The sequence below is a fragment of the Schistocerca nitens genome, chromosome 8 (assembly GCF_023898315.1).
Source record: "Schistocerca nitens isolate TAMUIC-IGC-003100 chromosome 8, iqSchNite1.1, whole genome shotgun sequence".
NCBI classification, from domain to species: Eukaryota; Metazoa; Arthropoda; class Insecta; order Orthoptera; family Acrididae; genus Schistocerca; species Schistocerca nitens.
This window is the reverse complement of record NC_064621.1, coordinates 20,533,452-20,546,745: the sequence shown is the minus strand read 5'-3', so window position 1 is coordinate 20,546,745 and position 13,294 is coordinate 20,533,452. Positions and strand designations below refer to the sequence as shown.

The following is a 13,294-nucleotide window of genomic DNA, read 5'->3' as shown; positions in this document are numbered from 1 at the left end:
GGGATTTTTAATTTTGCATGTAACAATGATGGGTTCGAGGAATGTTTATAAACGAGATAGTATTTTTTGTGCTAGGACAGGACTGGACTTTAAAGAATCTAAATATTGTTAAAAAAAAAAAAAAACACCTGAAAAAACATCAGTTGAGAACAGAACACTAAAGGGTAATGTGTTGTGACAATAGTATTATAGATTTGTTCATCATCTTACGTATGAAAATTTTAAATGATATGTATTCATTTTGATTTTAATACAGGCCCACCCAGTAATTAGTGTACTAAGTAAACTGAAATTTTATACTTTCTTAATAAATCTGGAAACATTGATGCAATACAGGTGGACTATGAACCAAGTGCAGTCATGCTGCACCCAAGTTATTAAAAATTTGAAGGCACATTAAAGTGCAGCCACAGTTTCATACATCACATATGCAAATAGGGACAGTGCTGACTGCGTATTTAGGTCCAACTGCAGGAGCCCAAACTTAAGAGAAACTTCGTTGTTTTCAGACTGTTTTCCCTAGCTGTGATGGACACCAGCAAGAACTGTTATAAACATACTTTTGGAAGATGAGAGAGAAAAGTAACAAATGATTAGACTGGACCTTTTATGATACTTCTGTCCATAAAACAGTATGGAGAGCCTACAATCTTTAAATGTTGTGTTTAGTTAAAATGAAAGAGAATAAAATTTCAGTCTGCCTTCTCTAAAAAAATTATGATGTTAAACTGAAATTTAATTTAGATTTAGGTGTTTAGGCAGCCTCAATACTGACCAAACTGTTCAACTTTCACTGAGATGGCGAACTGTTCAAGCCACAAATTTTCTGGTGTTGCACAAATGGAGGAAACAAGTGATAAGGACTGTTGTTGTTAGAATTAATCAAGGCAGGACAAAGGTAATACAGCCATTTTTCTGGAACTGTAGTGCACCTGTAGCAATTAAGTAGTTGCAACTGGTGTGATAAAGTGCATTCTATTTGCGGTTCCGACTGCGGTAACATAGCTGACTGAAAAGGGGAGGGCATAGGAGAGACTTCACTGATTTTGCTCTAACTGTGTGAATAGAAGCAGGTGGGTGCCCCTTTGAAGTTCCTAGAATATGCTTGTTGCCAGAGTGAGTCATAGGAAAAAAGAAAGAGCCCCCTAAATATTTTCACTTAGACTGTGACAGGCATTTGAAAACCAACAAACAAGTTGTGTCATAGGGCAGTGGTCAAGTGCACCGACTGTCAGTTTCCTGGCTCAGATTCTATTCTGGCTGCTACCTTGACTTCTTTTTTTTAATTCCTTACAGAGTCACTACCCAATTGCTGCAATTTTTTTGTCATCACTCGATCCTGAAATGTTTCCCGTGATTTGGAGTAGTTGACTGCAATTTGGTCACTTCTATCGCCACCTTGTTTATTTCTCTCCTCCAAATTTGGAGATTTTTTTTCCAAAATTGGAAATAGTGATTTTAATTATGGTAATTCCTTTCTGTATGAAAATAAACAAAGTTGAGGACTTTCTTCCCTTCAGTCAAGGACACCAAAGTGAAAGAGAAATAATTGTTAGGATCATAGTCAAAATTGTTCAAGTCTGTACTTGAAGGAGGATCCTGTTACTCATAAAACAGGACTCTCATTTTCAAAAGACATTCGATGAATTCTGAAAAAAAAAGATGAATGACAGACATGGTCAAGAATTTATGCCAGTAAATAACAGAGAGGTAACATTGCATACTTCAGTCATAGCACTAATTGTTAAACAAGAGGGTCATGATGAAACTGAAAAATTACAAAAGAAAACAGAAATATTTTAAAAAAGAAAGTCAAAGTATCTAAAGGGAATTAGAGTTCTCAGTTCAGATCCATGACCATACAGCAACTGGGAAGACGAAAGTAGATTAATTGGAAAACTTCAAGATCCTGGAGATGGTGCCAGTCAAAGGAGGCATGTAGGTAATCCATAACCAGAAACTGGGAACAGGAATGGAAGTCTCAATTGGTGGAAGGAGTTTCACTTTGAAAAGGGCAAAAAGATCACAAAGAATTTTTTTACTGTTGTTCCTCACGGTAAAATTCACTCGGTTTTGTTTTTTGGCCATTTTCAATTACCTAAAACGGAAATATTATACATTGGATACATTAGTAATGCTTGTGATTTTGACATAGGAACAAGTCAAATCTGTAGATATACTAGCCGCATTATAACTTGCTTTATGAATGATTCTTTAGCAGCGTATTATGCCAAATATGTCTGTGGTCCTGTGACTGCATGCTACGCTCATAAAATAAATTACAGAGGTTTTTCGCTGTTTTAGCAGCACATTACTTTTGAGCAGTTGTTGCAAAGCTCATATATAAGGTCCATGTTTTAACATACTTAACACTAGGAAGATAAGAATTTTTTTACAGAAATTTGTTAATTAACCTACATAAGCTTTTGTTTTCAATTACATTTAATTATGTTCATCATTGGTGTAAATATGACTTCATATAATTTCTTTAAAGTAATAGTTCTTACAAAAATCTTGTATGTAAAATTGATAACAGTACTGCAAACAGAGTCAAGTAAAAACTGCTTTATAGTTGTGTGATATTTAGTATTATAGTCATATTTATTAATGAGTGTAACAATAATTTTACATTCTATGATTCTGCAATGCTCCATCAGAGAACTGGTAAAAAGTTGTCTAAAAACTTCCCATTTCACAGATCTTTTTGCTCATTTAAAACTGTCTGATTGGTATTTTACATAGATGAAAATTTCAGTTTCTTCCATGACATCCACGATTTTTCCTTATTGTCGTGTGTTCTTTGAATCATGTGCTAACTTTTTTTCCTGTTTGTCCAGTATAAAATTCTGAGTATTATTCTCAGTTTATTTTTTTGGTACCCCAACTGCGAAAATGGCTCCGATTTCCATCGTACGTGTCTCTTCAAAAATCGTAGTAAATTTTTAGTGCTTCTGTACCTGTTGTATAATCTTGTATCCTTGAAACATCAAGTAATTTTGTCAGAAAAAATACCTAGACATGGCAAAACAAGAACTTTATTTTTCTATGGTTCATTTATGTTTGATTGGTTTTCGTTTTGAATCACATGTCCACTAAGTTTTTAGGATAACCATGACTTGCTCACGGGTGGCATGGTTGGTTGTAGTTATATTTATGTCTTTTGTCACTGGTTTACAAGAAATATCAAATAAGCGTTACGATTTGTCGTTTGAAATCCAAAAGTGTGAGAGAGGAAGAGATTATACGCCAGGTACAGAAGCACAAACAATCTACAACGATTACTGACACATACACACACACACACACACACACACACACACACACACACACACACACACACACCATGGAAATCAGAGCCATTTTTGCAATCAGGGATCTAAAAAATTAACAGTGAAGACTGCTCAGAATTTTATATTAGACAAACCGGAAGTTAGCACATAATTGAAAGAACACACAACAATAAGCGTCAATAAACCATTCACATTTACTGCACACTTGAAGACACCAACCACAAAATACCTAAAATAGATGGATCACTTCATATATTATGTAAGTTATAGAAAAGAAAAATCATGTATGTAATGAAAGAAATTATAAGTTACAGAAAGGAAAAATCATGTATGTAATGAAAGAAATTTAAATTTAAATTCATCTAAAAGATCAGACAGACAATTTTAAATGAGCAAAGAGACCTGTGAAATGGGAAATTCCCAGACAACTTTTTACCGGTTCTATGACAAAAGCATTACAGAACCATAACATGTAAAATTATCACTATTTATTAATAAATAAGACTGTAATAAAAACATCACACAACCATAAAGCAGTTTTCAGTACTGTTTCATTAGAGTACTGTGATTGATTTTATACATAAGATCTTTGTTCAAAAATGATGTGCTCCCACAATAAGAGAATAAATATTTACAAGTTACTTTAAAGAAATTACATACAGTCATTTTTACACCAATGATGAATGATTATTGAAGATGATTCAGAATAAAAGCTTAATTAACAAATTTCAGGAAAATGATCATAATCTTCCTAGTGATAAGCAGACCTCACATATAAGAGATTTGCAAATCTGCTCGAAGCAACTTGCTCCTAAAATAGTGAAAAGCCTCTCTAATTTACTTTGTGAGTGTAATATGTCATAAGACCAAGGACATACATGGCGTAATATACTACTAAAGAATCATCTGTAAGGTAAGTTATAATGTACCTAGTATATCTACAAATATGACTTGTTCCTACGTCAAAATCACAAGTGTCACTAACGTATCCAATGTATACTGCTTTCGTTTTAGATACTTGAAAATGGCCTTAGGCCGAAATTGTAGAATTGTACTTGAAATAAAGAGAACGGCAGCTGAAGGTACCATGAAATTATTCAAAAAATTCATCACAGCTGCAGACCCTCTCGTACTGAAAACTACAGTTCATAATTGACCATGCCTTATAGTGGGGATTATTAGATGTGGATGGATTTCAATTGTTTGAGGAAATTGAGGAGGAGTACAAAGCAAAATTCTGGTCATCAGGGATCCTGAAACATTTAAGGATACAACTATTAGGATCTGTGATTTATAATAAACCATGGGGTGGATACAGAAATTTTGTTACATCAAGGAGGTCAAGCCCTGACCACTACTGTGAAGTTGATGAAGCCTTCAGTGTCTCTAACTATGGAATGGATCCAGACTGCGTGGACAGCCATATCCAGTGCTTCAGTTGTGAGAAGCTTAAATAAGAACTGTTGTGTATCAAATGCATTAAATGGGAATGAAGATGACTTGCTATGGCAAGAAACGCAAGATAACCATGACAGTGGCAGCGACATGCAGATTTAGTGGACCATTCCAGTGAGGAGAACTAAGTGGCATTTGTATCTGACTAAGGGAGGTCTTTATCTATGTCTCCTTCAGTTTCCTGTAATAAAGTAGCCATTTGTAAGATTTCGAAATAAATACTTTTCTGCTATCCCTTGTTGAACAATGGGGGGTCATCATGGATTCAGAGATATTTGGTAAATCAAGTCAAATATCTGGATGAAAGAACTGATGAATCAGATTTAATTAAAATACTAATTAGCCAGTTATCAAATGCAGCTAAAGGGAAACTTATAGGCCGAATTCAGGAGAATGTTCAAGTGTTACTGGAATTTCTAGATCAGCATTACGGCAATAAGAGGAATACAAACAGCATTAATATGGAGAGATCGACAACAGGTGGTAGGGTGAGTAGTATTCCTGTGGTGGATCACTGTAATACATTAACCACCTCAAAATTTTAACATACATTTAGTAGTGGTAAACATGAAAGACCAGATAGTCACAACAAGAAAAATGAGAGAGCACATGGGTATAAGAGCACAGACATCTATATAGGCCTAAAATGCTGATGGAAGAACATACATTTGTTAGCTCATTCCCAGAGGGAGGCAATGTCAGGGGATACTTTTTCCTGACATAACTGGACCCAATGTAACTTATTTTTTTCTTTCTTTTTTTCTTTCCTCCTGCATTTTTTGTAACATAATGGAAATGAACTACGAGTGAATATTCAAACATTTATACATAAGATTCTAAAATTATTAATTCTTTTTTCAAATGTAACTGCCTGGACATGGGTCGCTGAAAGATGCTTTGATTAAACAATGGCAGTGAGCAGTGGCAGATCCAGAGACAATTACTATTGTAAGCAGAATTTTTGATTTTATGCCAACAAGAGGCATTGAAGAATTTATATAAATGACATGATTATGTTTTGTTCCACAAAGAATTAGACCTTTCGAAATATACATCTTGTAAAATATAGTAAAAAGACAATGGGGGAACGGAAAGCAGAAGGGTAACACGTGAAAATTGTGTTCTAGGTTTATTTTTCTTATTACATGTGGAAATCTTAAATGAGGTGCATTCATTCTGGTTTTAATACTGGCCCATCTAGTAATTAATGTATCAAATAAACTGAAATGTTACACTTTCTCCTTATGTCTGGAAATTTTGAAACGAATTTTATACCAAAGCACCCTGGGTCTTACTAATGGTAAGTACGGTATTGTTGTTGTTGAGGTCTTTAGTCCTAAGACTGGTTTGATGCAGCTCTCCATGCTACTCTGTCCTGTGCAAGCTTCTTCATCTCCCAGTACCTACTGCAACCTACATCCTTCTGAATCTGATTGGCGTATTCATCTCTTGGTCTCCCTCTATGATTTTTACCCTCCACGCTGCCCTCCAATACTAAATTGGTGATCCCTTGATGCCTCAGAAAATGTCCTACCAACCAATCCCTTCTTCTAGTCAAGTTGTGCCACAAACTCCTCTTCCCCCCAATTGCATCTCTTCTCCCCAATTGCATTCAATACCTCCTCATTAGTTATGTGATCTACCCACCTAATTTTCAGCATTCTTCTGTAGCACCAACATTTCAAAAGCTTCTATTCTCTTCTTGTCCAAACTATTTATCATCCATGTTTCACTTCCATACATGGCTACACTCGATACAAATACTTTCAGAAACGACTTCCTGTCACTGAAATCGATACCTGATGTTAACGAATTTCACTTCTTCAGAAATGCTTTCCTTGCCATTGCCAGTCTACATTTTATATCCTCTCTACTTCGAACATCATCGAACATCATCAGCTACTTTGCTCCCCAAATAGCAAAACTCCTTTACTACTTTAAGTGTCTCATTTCCTAATCTAATTCCCTCAGCATCGCCTGACTTAATTTGACTACATTCCATTATCCTCGTTTTGCTTTTGTTGATGTTCATCTTATACCCTCCTTTATAGACACTGTCCATTCCGTTCAACTGCTCTTCCAAGTCCTTTGCTGTCTCTGACAGAATTACAATGTCATCGGTGAACCTCAAAGCTTTTATTTCTTCTCCGAATTATTCTTTTGTTTCCTTTACTGTTTGCTCAATATACAGATTGAATAACATCGTGGATAGGCTACAATCCTTTCTCACTCCCTTCCGAACCACTGCTTCCCTTTCATGCCCCTCGACTCTTATAACTGCCATCTGCTTTCTGTACAAATTGTAAATAGCCTTTCGCTCTCTGTATTTTATCCCTGCCATCTTCAGAATTTGAAAGAGAGTATTCCAGTCAACATTGTCAAAAGCTTTCTCTAAGTCTACAAATGCTAGAAACGTAGGTTTGCCTTTCCTTAATCTAGCTTCTAAGGTAAGCCATAGGGTCAGTATTGCCTCAAGTGTTCCAATGTTTCTATGGAATCCAAACTGATCTTCCCCGAGGTTGGCTTCTACTAGTTTTTCCATTCGTCTGTAAAGAATTCGTGTTAGTATTTTGCAGCCGTGGCTTATTAAACTGATAGTTCGGTAATTTTCACATCTGTCAACACCTGCTTTCTTTGGGATTGGAATTATTATATTCTTCTTGAAGTCTGAGGGTATTTCACCTGTCTCATACATCTTGCTCACCAGATGGTACAGTTTTGTCAGGACTGGCTCTCCCAAGGCCGTCAGTAGTTCTAATGGAATGTTGTCTACTCCCGGGGCCTTGTTTCGACTTAGGTCTTTCAGTGCTCTGTAAAACTCTTCATGCAGTATCACATCTCCCATTTCATCTTCATCTACATCCTCTTCCGTTTCCATAATATTGTCCTCAAGTACGGTATAAGAACAGTCATATAAAATATATCTCCTTGATGTAATACAAATTACCTATGAATACAGTGTAAGCATACTGCACACAGATGATCAAAAATTTGAAACAGATTCAAGTGCTACCATGTTTCTGAACACTACAGATGCAAATTGTGCAGTGCTGACTGGGCATTTATGTCTAACAGAGAGGGCCCAGAGTTCAGAGGAATTTGGTAAGAGTTAGGTTAAAAATTTATCATGATTTCAGCAAAGATGTTATACAGGCTGACTAGCTCACAAGTACTGAATCGTCGGAAGTCGGGAGGCTTTAGCCAGTAGCAATTGGTTTTTGGTCACAGCCAACATTACATAGAAGACATTGCTGTGCAGGGGTAGCCACTGTTGTCTGCCAATTTGCAAAAGTACTGGCTCTATTTTTATGAAATACCTACTTGGTATAAAAAAAAAGGCTGGATTTTTGAATATTAAATAAACCCAGAACTAATGTAATAGTTATGATATGTGAGGAAGATAAAGATGGAACTCTTCAAAATAAAAGTTGAGGTTACCCCTAGTTAATGTTGTTTATATATGTAAATGAAGTCCCATGCTTCTTGACACAGCGTAGCTGAATGACGCGGGAGACACACACCACCATACTTGGCAAGATCCTAATGGAGGTTGTTTTCCGTAATGGGGATGAATGACAATGATGACGATGACAACACAACACCACCCAGTCATCTCGGGGCAGGTAAAAATCCCTGACCCCACCGGAAATCGAACCCGTGCTCAGGAAGCGAGAATGCTACCGCGAGACCACGAGTGGCGGACTGTTTATACATAAATAGATATATTTTACGTGTCCTGTGATATGCACTCACGTTTTCTGGAATATATCTCAAATGCCATGAGATGGGTCTCTATGTGATCAGCAGCAAGTAGTTGCAGTGGCTGCAGGAAACGTATAGCTTGCTGCAGAGGATCTGGGGCACGTGCTAGCTTGTCAGGCACCAACTCATCTTGTGGTGGTGCATCAGGCTCTCCACCTGCGCCGCCACCAGCGTCTGCAGCCTGCTGCCTCGACTTGTTGTGCTGTTCACGCTTTTCCTGTGCTTGTGCCGCCTGCTGTCTCTCTCGTTCAGCCTTGCGTAATGCCTTACGTTGTTTGTTGCGCAGCTTCTTTAATTCTGCTGGAGCTAGGTTCTCTGTAAGTGGGGAAAAAAAAAGAAAAAAATGCAAGGTCAAAAATGCTGCTACAGTGATACATCCACAAAAGGCTGAATGATGTGTTTTTGTTCGAGTATATTACGGGATGGTAAAGGATGTTTCATAGGCTATTACTTTCAGCAACATTAGGAGAATAATCCTGGAAAAATGCAAATGTGAGTAGCTCACATTCACAATAACCATGACTTTTTACACAGAATTACTGGATCAAAAGGGCAACTTAAATGAAATGTATGCTTACAGAACTACGTAAGAAGTGAAACAACAAATCCTCCATCTAAGCATCCAATTCAAGTAAAACTGTTTCATGTATAATAAATAAATGGCCAAAAAGAAGAATGAATGTGATTAATATGAAATAAAGAATATTCCCAACTGCATACGTAAATGAGTAGATTAATGTGAAATCTGAAGTGTTTATTGCAACATACTCTTCTGTTTTACATGTAACTGTAATTAGCCCTTAGTTTATTCCCATTCTCTGTTATATCCATCCTCTCAGGTGTGTTACCTCTAACTGGACAGCAGAAAAACTTCTGTAATCTTTGAAAATGAATGAAAAATACAGTCTCAGGTTCAAGCTCTATATGGTTGAATGCATATTTTGTTAACCTACTTAAATGTACTGGTATCTCTTAAAAAAGAAGAAAGGTTAGCGTATAATATTCCATCTACACAGATTTCTGACTCAGTGCAGAATCTCAGTTGGACAAAACTGTGCTTCTGCAAACTACAGATATCTGTGTGTCAGATGGACGTTTGATTCTCACTCTTCCAAAATGACAGTGCAGTGGTCCTTAACCACTGTGACACCTCAACAGACACTTTAATAAAGCAGAACTGTAGCTGCTCACACAAATCATTACTGCAAGCAAACACATCACACACGCAACTGCCATCTCTGACAGGTTGGACCAGAATAGGACAGTGAGGCATGGAAGATTTACTCTGGAAAGTGAGTGAATGAGGGGAAAGCATGGAAAAAAAAAATCTGACCAACATATTTCCCAGGTAAAATTCAGATTTCCTGTCATATTTCACTCTAGTAAGATATACAATAAATTCTTTTATTTAACTCTACTTTTCTCAGAACATTTCCCCCAAAACCATTCCTTTAAATCACATTAGTTGTGAGAACAACTACAGCTTAATTTAGGACTATTGGTGGTGGAAGTTTTATGATTCAGGGTGCCTTTTATGCTAAAGATAAATCATGCATTGCTTGGCTGAACACCAGAGTGAACTCTAACATGTGCACCAAGATGCTAGAGACACAACTAATTAGAATGTATGAGGACCTAGGGGATGAAAGTCTAATGTTTCAACAAGATAATGCATCTGTGCATGTTACTGCTACAACCAAAAACTGATTTGAAGGTAGCGATATCAATGTCCTTCCCTGCCTTACATGTTGCACAAATCTGAACCATCGCTGAAAACCTTTGTGAAATACTTGCAATGTATGTCCATCACAATGGAAGACAATTTGAGACCATATGTGAACTGAAAAGAGCGATACAAGAAGAGTGGGCGACAGTTTCACTGCAAGAACTACAAATCCTAAGAAAACCAATGCCGAAAAGAATTTCTGATGTAATTAGGAAGAACAAAGATTGGACAGAGTACTAACAATACAATCACACAACCGGACAGTGAGTGCCTTTATACTAATTTCCATCCAGCAAATGCAACAAGTTTATTTTGATACTTATATTATAAAAGATACTATGTATTTCTGTCATGAGTGTTTATGTCTTATACGTACCTACTACTTTTATAGTAAATTTGGTACATGTATGCTTCAGATATTGTACTATTATTTCTGTAGGAATCCTGTGTTTATACTGATTTCCACTACTGTACAATTTACTATTTTAGAACTCAATCTACAGTGGAATGTAATAAATACTCATGGCCTTAATTCAGTTCAACATGGAGACCAAGAGATGAATACAGCAAGTAGACCCAGAAAGATGTAAGTTAAGTAGTTATTCAGAGATGAAGAGGCTTGCACAGGACAGAGTAACATGGAGAGCTGTATCAGACCAGTCTTCGGACTGAAGATAACAACAACAGTTTTTTCACTTAAAAATTATACAAAGGAAATAAAAAGTTCACACACATGTAAAACTAAAATACAAGCATCAATCACATTGGAGTATTTAGGCTACATAACAAATTTAATTTTCTTTTACATTCTACAACTTCAAAAACATGTTTCTGCCTACAGTAAAAATTCCTGGACATGTCTCTCACCCAAATGGGCGAAATACTTTGAATACTTAACCACTGAACCATATCATAAGTTCTTTTGGAGAATATTCACAGTCTCTGAATGCTATCTTCCACGACATCATTGGTAAATACAGCAACTTTATGTGCCACATTTCGTCCTGATATCTTTGGTCACAGTTTTTCGACAAACATCATTAACGTCAAATAGATAATTATCACAAGTTGTCATTACCACTTCGAATACTACAAGATACAGTCATATCTAACCGTAAGTTAGACAAGTGCTTCAATTTAAAAAAAAAATATTTGTCTTGAGAATGTAGCTACAATGATGTCTGCAGTGTTAGTACGTTCTGATAAGTAGTCAGCAGACATACACCTATGAAAAGATAGTAGCACGAACATGATTGTGCCCCCCCCCCCCCCCCCCCCCATCCATCCATCCATCCATCCATCAACATCTGAAAAATTTGCGTTTGACATTCTCTAATAGGGCTAACTTTCCCGGAAACGCGAATGAAATCAGGCTGGAAGGAACAGTTCGCCACCCGGAAATTGTGTGGAGACAATTTAAGCTCACGCTGGAAGTAATGAACTTCCTTATGATGGCGATGAGTTTATCTTAAAGCTTGCAGCAACATTTTTTTTTCCTTCTTCTAGGATCGCCTTCTACGGTTACCGGGAATACACTTCCCTGCCGTCGAGCTCAAGCGGACTGATGCGTGCGCACGAAGTAATAGGGGATTACGCAACACTGGAAGGGAACCAAGCTTGGGGCTCTTCTCAGGCGCAGCCACCTCCCACTGCAAGCTGCACTTCGCAAACCTGTTCGGAGAAGACACTCAGCTGGCGACCCACTTCAGTTGTTCATCCACCGTCCTTGTATAGCGGCCGCCATTCGCAATGTTCTTCTTTCGTCCTGGTGGTTACTCCACATAAACAAAAATATTATTGGCAGGCGACGAGGTCTACTTCACAACCTATGTATGGCCTGTACCTCAATGAGACATCATCATCATTATTATTATTATTATTACCAGCTTGTTGAAAAGATAACGGGTATTCTGGAATTTCGCCTGTTGTAGAACTCAGAGAGACGCGATTTTTTTCGTTGTATTGGTAAATATGTAAAATATCTCAAGTGTTAGCCATATCAATATTTAGTCCGTTGTCATCTGTCAAAAAGGTTATAAGTGTTTTGGTAGTGTAGGCGAGTATTTATTTTGAATGAAAACGGATTGAAGAATTGATGTTAAAATTGTATACAAGAACGGAATAAAGTACTGCAATATTTTTAAAATGTTAGATACTGCTTTGGTGAGTCTGCTACGAGTAAATCAAGGCCGGCCGAAGTGGCCGTGCGGTTAAAGGCGCTGCAGTCTGGAACCGCAAGACCGCTACGGTCGCAGGTTCGAATCCTGCCTCGGGCATGGATGTTTGTGATGTCCTTAGGTTAGTTAGGTTTAACTAGTTCTAAGTTCTAGGGGACTAATGACCTCAGCAGTTGAGTCCCATAGTGCTCAGAGCCATTTGAGCCAGTAAATCAAGGATTTACGAGCGACGTAAATTTTTCGAAGATGGCCGTGAAAACGTTGATGAACGCCCTGGATGTCCCAGTGCATCATCAACCAATGAAATCATGGAAAATGAGATACAAATGATTATGAATGATCGCTGAACCACACTCAGGGAAGTCGCTGATGATGCTGGCGTATGAAATGAAATTTTTTCGGTACGAAACGTGGGACAGGAAAAACTTTCCCTTTTTTTTAAATTTCGGATAAAACCAATGGTGAATGCTAGTTTTTCAGAAAGAGCTAGATGAAGTCAGCAATGAGGAAGAACAAGTGACATATGTCATGAAACTTGTTTTACGGATATTACCTCGAAGCTACGGCCCAATCGTCCCAGTGGAAGTATTCTGGATTGCCAAGACCGAACGAAGCTCGACAAATGTGAAGATTATCCTCACTGTTTTCTTAGATTTTAGCGGCATAGTGCACCATCGATCAACAAGGACCAAGGGCGCTGGCGTGATGAAATTGCGTAAAAGATAATAACCGCCAGGAACTACGGTGAAACAGTTAATTGCTTTTACACCGTGGTTATGCACCTGCTCACACTTCCTCGCTTGCTGGTGAATTTTTGGCCAAAAAGAATACTGTAATGATGCCCCAACCTCCATATTCGCCACACAAGGCCCCCTGTGACTTCT

At 37.5% G+C, this 13,294-nt stretch overlaps 1 protein-coding gene across 1 annotated transcript in view; it reads right to left on the bottom strand.

Moving 5' to 3' along the window:
• The window catches only part of LOC126198638 (N-alpha-acetyltransferase 15, NatA auxiliary subunit-like), a 30,274-nt gene extending 18,976 nt beyond the window's left edge, over window positions 1-11,298 (bottom strand). Inside the window, exons 1-2 of the mRNA XM_049935101.1 lie at window positions 11,132-11,298; window positions 8,499-8,822 (exon numbers count right to left, since the gene is read on the bottom strand). Of these exons, the coding sequence (XP_049791058.1) occupies window positions 8,499-8,822; window positions 11,132-11,231 (424 nt within the window). The 5' untranslated portion in view covers window positions 11,232-11,298. The remainder of the gene's footprint in view (window positions 1-8,498; window positions 8,823-11,131) is intronic.
• Between the last annotated feature and the right edge of the window lie 1,996 nt (window positions 11,299-13,294).